The 6,680-nt window shown below is 36.6% G+C and overlaps 2 protein-coding genes across 2 annotated transcripts; both read left to right on the top strand.

The window, feature by feature from the left end:
* The first annotated feature begins 812 nt into the window (after window positions 1-812).
* On the top strand, window positions 813-3,206 carry LOC114538215. The gene is made up of 10 exons (XM_028559365.1): window positions 813-904; window positions 985-1,074; window positions 1,313-1,424; window positions 1,577-1,714; window positions 1,908-2,156; window positions 2,342-2,422; window positions 2,503-2,584; window positions 2,840-2,862; window positions 2,955-3,029; window positions 3,151-3,206. The coding sequence occupies exons 2-10, from the start codon at window positions 985-987 to the stop codon at window positions 3,204-3,206; spliced, it is 906 nt and encodes a 301-aa protein (XP_028415166.1). The 5' UTR covers window positions 813-904.
* A 150-nt stretch (window positions 3,207-3,356) lies between these two features.
* LOC114538219 lies at window positions 3,357-4,495 on the top strand. The gene is made up of 4 exons (XM_028559368.1): window positions 3,357-3,439; window positions 3,538-3,697; window positions 3,919-4,025; window positions 4,300-4,495. The coding sequence occupies exons 1-4, from the start codon at window positions 3,437-3,439 to the stop codon at window positions 4,330-4,332; spliced, it is 303 nt and encodes a 100-aa protein (XP_028415169.1). The 5' UTR covers window positions 3,357-3,436; the 3' UTR covers window positions 4,333-4,495.
* The last annotated feature ends 2,185 nt before the right edge of the window (window positions 4,496-6,680 follow it).

Below are 6,680 nucleotides of genomic sequence, written 5' to 3' on the forward strand. Positions count from 1 at the left end.
GGGCGTCATGAAGAAATTGCTTCTGCTATGGTTACGAGGAAAGCGAGAAGTTAAGATATCGGCTGGCCAGGCGGAGTCTATCAGTACTAAATTGATAGAGGTCAAGTCTTCCATACCCAGCACATTTGCACGTAAGCCACGGAGCTTAGCAGAAATTGATCGGTGGAAGGCCACTGAGTTTCGGCAATTTCTTTTGTATACTGGAAAAATTGTTCTATCCGGTATCCTAAGACCAGATTTATATGAGCACTTCTTATCTCTTAGCGTTGCTAGCTGCATTTTGGTGTGCCCTATGTTAGCTAAGACTTACAGGGAATATGCGAAGCAACTCATGGAATACTTTGTTGAGCAAGGCAAATGTTTGTATGGTGATGAGTTTTTGGTATATAATGTGCATAGTATGGTTCATTTGGCAGATGTGGTTGAAGAGTTTGAAAGTTTAGACGCGTGTAGTTCTTTCCCATTTGAAAACTACATGCAAAAGTTGAAACGTCTTGTGCGATCAGGGAAGAGTCCAATTGCACAGATTGCAAAACGCATGAGTGAACACTCTGGTTCCATTGAACTTGTAGATGAGGATGCAGTCAGTGTAAAAAATCCAGATAATGTTTTTATTTTGTCTGAATCATCATGTTGTGAAGTAGTAGATAAGACTGGCAATCATGATCACAATGGGGATGAATTATTTCAATGCCGAGTTTATAGCAAAACTGAATCCATCTTCATGACTCCATGTGATTCCCGCCTCATTGGTGCTTACAAGGCTAACCAACGCTGGACAAATATGAGACTACTGCCTTCCAAAGATCTCAAGAGAAAAGCCATAAAAATTAATCTTGGCCCTGACAAAATTATATTCATGGCTATATTGCACACAAAATACTAACAGCACTCTGCACTGAAGGTACTGGTTTTAATTATAATTCTGCACCTCTAAAATCCCAAAAAATTATGCAATTTGTTTAATTATTGTTTCTGTTATAGATGGCAAACAACATATATGCTGTCGTTGAATTTATAGAGGAACAATTAGTGGAAATTGTTGCAACATGTTGGATTGAGACAATTGATTGTGTAAGTAGTTAGAATTTGTTGAATTTTGTTCACTTGCAGAATAGTTCTTGGGTGTTACCCAGTTTCCTTTTTCTAAATTGTGATAATTGCTGGCTAGATTTGGTTGTGAAAACAGGGTACATGTATCATGCCAAATTTTTGACTTGCTAACACCCTAAATAGACCATTCCATGATGATCTTATGTTGCTAAATACTCTAGTTTAACAGTATTTTTGTTTACAAAACTTGTCATTCTAGGAATTATACTGCTACTGGCCACGAAATAATGCATCTCATAAATTAAGGAAGCTCGAGATTCCAGACAAAGAAACTTGGATTGCTTATAAAGTCAGAGTTTTCTCATATACAGGTTTGTTTTTAATAGCTTTGAAAATTGTGTCGGGAGCTTTTTGAAGGTTCCAACCATTACAGTAATGGCACTTTTTAACACTTTATCTGGACACCTGCCCTGACAAGTAAATTGCCAATTAGAGTTTTATATGCCATGTTTATTATTATTAGATTCAGTAGCAAAAGCACAAAAGATTTTGAAAAGGGCTGAAGAAACATCAAATGTTGAATCCGATTCAGATTCTGGCCATGCAAGAAAAAGAAGGCGCACAAAAGCCAGTTTATTTGAATATTCAGAAGGCAGTGATAGTAAGTTCTTTGGTATTGCTCAACAGGCTACTGTAGTTGAAATGTTGAGGGCATTAGGTTTATATTTCTTACATAGTAAGGATGGGATTTTCGCCCTGAGAAAAAGTGTTCTCAATCATGACCAGGTGTGGTGTATAGCACTTATATTGTTCTGCAACTGAGGTTATAGTTGTTTCTCTCATTTACATTTTAGCGGATGAAGATATCTCAAAAAATGGGAAAAAGAAGTCAGCCCCTACATCATCTTCCCCAGTTATTACACCATTGCTCCCTGTTGCACCGAGCTTTTCATCAAATCCATCGAATGAAATGAGTCTGCCCATGGCTCAGAGAAAGGGTTTGTCAACCTTCGATGTGAGCAATAGCCTGGGTCATCATGATGTTCTTCAAGATGGTTCAGTTGTAAATGCAGTCAATCAGGTGTTCTCTTTAAATCCCAGTGGTAAGCATTGAATGTGTTTTTATGTGTAATTAAATATGACCAGTGCAAATCACATATTCTTTTGAATAATTCGCAAAATCGTCTTTCTAATGCCTGATATTTTGAAAGTAGTTAAATAAGGTCATACTTTTTAGTTAAAACGTTTTTATTGCTGTTGTATTAATTTATACTTTGTTGATATTCAGAAATTTTTAGTGCCCTGAGCAATCCTCTCACTGATGCATCTAGGACCAGTTTAAGTTCTGGTGTACAGAATGTCCATGGAAGTAAGAATGTTCCATTTGATTTTCTAGCTTTTATTGTACAGTGTACTGTATGTACGTTGAGTCATTAATTCATATGCTAGGCCAGACTGAGGCTATTTTTTATCAAACAGCTGTTGGAACTCCTGAAGGCAACAGGATTCATGTGAAAGAAGCCAGCATTCAGTATGTATACTTGATTTCGTTATGCTTTGCCAAAGAGAAATATTTTATGTAGTGGTAGTCTTTCTCAAACAGTTACTAAAGAAGAAATCACTATTTCAAATCTGGACATAGCTTCAAGGAATAAAAATGTGCTCAACTTAATGTTGCATATTTTGTCTATACTGAACACTTTCTTGCTGCAATAACGGGTCATGTTGTGAAGCCATGACAAAATTTAAGTACTATTAAAACACATGTGTTTATCACATATTATAGTGTTGTCATAAAACATGGCCAGTGTACATATGGGTACTATCTAGAACATTGCGCTATATTGTTCAGAGTCAAATTAAACTTTTGCATTTTCAGTAATTTTCTTCTCAATTGTCAGGTTCTGGTGCAACTACAGACTCTTTTGAAACACCAAAATCAGGCAATCGCAACTCTCTACATCAGGATCACGACAGTAAGTTGGCGTGGTTTCTTTAGAGTCCATGAGATCTTGTCTGATTTTTTGTTTTGTGGATATGTTGTTTCAATTATGCACGTAATGTATAATTAATATATGTGCATTTATGTTTCTGTAGTCATTTTGCATATCAAGAAAGCTGGTCATCCATTCCTAACAAAGTTACATAATTAATAGTATAAATACATTAAAATGTCATTAGGCTTTCAAAGATCTGTTCGACGAAGCTTGATATAATGCTGAAAAAACAAGAAGAAGCAATCAATTTTGCGGGTAGTACTTGGTGCCACAAGAGGTGTTAGTGGAAATGACATGCTGAGGATATTATTCCCAATCCTCTGGACTCAGTTGAGGAATTGGAAAACCTTAATGATCGACTTGCAGATGAAGATGCTAGGAAAAAAATGGTAATGAGCATAATGCAGACACCCTGGTTTGCCATTTGTTCTGCCACGTACTGTTTTTGTTCACGATAAATTAATTAATATAAATATTTTACTTGTAGTTACAATTCTTCCTTGCTCTGTGTGGGCATAACCATGGTGTTAGCACAAGAAGAATCCTGGCTAAGGTTGGAACAAACAAGCTGTGGTCATTATATAGTCTGAAGGGGAGAAAAGCAAAGCGGGCATTTAAAGAACTTGCTGTCTCGAAAATTGTTATCAGTAAGTATAGCATAGTATATTTGTACATTATTGTTTGGCCCATGATATTTTGCCAGGCTTTACCAGGAAATAATGAATTATAATGTATTCTGTTTGGTGATGAATGTACCCATGTACTGTACAGGTGCTTTAGTGCTAATCCACCTTTCGAACAACTGGCTCATTGCTATTAACCCTTTCTGATAATTAGCTATAATTGTTCTATTTTTGTTTAATTATAGAGGCCTGTCTACGTGTTCACAAAGGTGTAAGTGAAATAGACATCGAGGAACAAATTGCAGAGTATTTGAAGCATGCTCCACAGAAATCCGGTGGCTCTAGATACAAGGTAACTATAACTCACCTCTATAATTGCTAGAGTACGAGGCTCGCATTACAGCAATGCGGACCTCTTCACAATCTTTGTCACAATCGAATTTTCAAACTCTAATACTAGCCACTAGTAAGGTGCAAACTACATATACAGGAGACGCGCGTCTTACGGTCCGTATATGAAAATTATCTTATATAGACTCTAATTAATGTTTGACATATTACCATAAATTTGAAGGGCTTATATGTCCAACATATACCTAACATTTATTGCGTTTTTTTCTTTGCAGGATCGTAGGAACCAGGAGCAAGGAAGTGCATAACTTATTTTATGGTGTACATTTTATCTAAGGCCTATCTACACGATGCGATTATAGTGGTATGCGATTCTTATCCAGACGTATGAAAACGATTGCTGATGCCAGTCTTTCTGTTCCTCAGTTTATTAAAACGAAATTTAAAATTTGACATCTTTACACACGTATTTACTCGAATACATACGCCGGTATATGAATCGCATACGACTAATCGCATCATGTAGATAGGCCTTTTGGCATGATATACATATATATATAATACAGAATATTGTAAATGGTTTGATTCGTATTAATTTTATACATGTATACACAGTTAAGTTTTATTTAAATAAATTGCATTCTATCCTGTACATCATGTTGTATTGTTGACCAATAATTTAAGCAAGATAAAAATTTTTAACATGCATATATTGCATGAAATTTGATAATTCAAGGACTTGTCTGAAAAATGCCTTTCAAACTAATGAGGACGTTTCATACCAACAGTTAAGTGAACGTTCACTGTACGTTGTTGGAACGTTCCAGAAACGTGCTATGAACGTTGTATAAATGTCCGAACGTCGACCGAAGGTTGTACGAACGTAAAACTGGTACGTCAATCCCGACGTGTTTAATCCGTTCGTGGGAGTTCACAAAAGTACGTTCTAACGACGTTAATTACAACGTAGTGTGTACGTTCGGCAAACGTTCGTACAACGTTGCTACAACGTAATTGTGTTAGCTGGGATTACCTTCGCAGGTGTTCATTATATACATAAAATAGTTAAAAAGTTTTGTCTATTTGCAGGAGACCAAAACAAAATATCAGATAAAGATCTCGAAGCGCTGTTTCACGCTTTGAGACGTTGGGTTCGATCCAAAGCAGGTTCGCGCTTTCACAACGCTCACTAGGTGAGAAACGTTTATCTTTAACCACAACACACGCTGTTTACTCAACCAGTTCACTTTCTAGACCGTGTTTCTTTTTTGCTTTTTCAGCTTCCGTGAGAAGGCTGGTGTGAAAACTGTGAAAGCTTTGAACAGGAATAATGAAGTCGTGACTCACGCCGCTGTCGACATGTTGTGTGCTCTGATGTAGGTAAAGACAGGGCTTTCCTTTAAGCGGCCAAAATGGTCAGACCGGACATAGTTAAATTTAAAATAGAGTATTTCGTTAAGAATATAGCGGCGAAATTTCCGAGCTAGATAGATGCAAGAAACGAAATACGTAAACTCAGCCAACTTTGAAATTTGCATGTTAACAGGATCCAATTTTATCGAAACCAATTCTGTTGTTTTATATAGCCAACGCACGATAACTATGACATTCGAGAAGAATAGATAAACAAAAGCTCTCTGTTATCCTGTGAAAAATTTCTAAGCAGTTTGTTGGGAATTCTCACGATAAATGTGGTAAGATGTGCGGTGTTGGTTGCCTATAGTCTATGCTGAACCCATGCATTTTATTTTTCCATCCCTCTTGTATGTATATAGCCTTGTTTTGGAAGAGAAATTCCCTTGCAAAACTCAGCAAGTGATTTGTAGCAACTGCCTTTCTAATTTGTCTACCTTTCTAATAAACACAAGAAATAGATTAACCATGAAAACTTTTCTTGTAGAATCGTTCTACTTGGGTTTTAGGTATAAGTGGATTACGGATGAACACGAGTCAGAACACGACTCCAGAAATATGAACACGAGTCAAAAAATCATGAACACGAGTCAAAAATTCATGAACATGAGCGAACAAGAGTCCAAAAATCATGAACACAGTGAACAGGAGTCAAAAAATCATGAACACGAGCGAAAACGAGTCAAAAAGAGCCCAAAAATTATGAAAACGAGTAAGAAAAACACAAACACAAGTAATTTTTTTAAATATTTGAACTCATTTAAACAAAAACACAACTAGACCCTATAGAGGCATCTTTTAGTTAGTCTTTATTATAGTAAAGTATTAACTCGGACTTATTTAAGATTGAGGCTGGTTAGTGGTTACTACAATCTCGAACAAAATAGTTTACTAACGTGAAGTTATGTTATGCGGGAAATTTAATATGACTTAAACTCAACTTCGCAGCTAGAGGGAACAAGGATTAGGTACATATAAAAAGAAAAGAATGCGCATACGACTTTGTCGAAGATTGTAGTATAATCATCAGTGACTGGTTCTTAGAGATCAAAGCAGGTTAGCCTAGCCTTAGGTGAACCTCCGCCGCAGGGCACTTTTCATTGCAGTGCTTTCCCCCAAAATTGCCCCCAGGAAAGCCTACGAAAGACCGTGGGTACGAGGTTGGCCTTAGGTAACAAAATTGTTCAAATGAAAGCTCCCAAGATTGGTGATGCTAAACGAGTAAATTTATAACTAAAACAAT

The sequence above is a fragment of the Dendronephthya gigantea genome, unplaced genomic scaffold, assembly GCF_004324835.1.
Source record: "Dendronephthya gigantea isolate DGI-Jeju-01 unplaced genomic scaffold, DenGig_1.0 000177F, whole genome shotgun sequence".
Lineage (NCBI taxonomy): Eukaryota > Metazoa > Cnidaria > Anthozoa > Malacalcyonacea > Nephtheidae > Dendronephthya > Dendronephthya gigantea.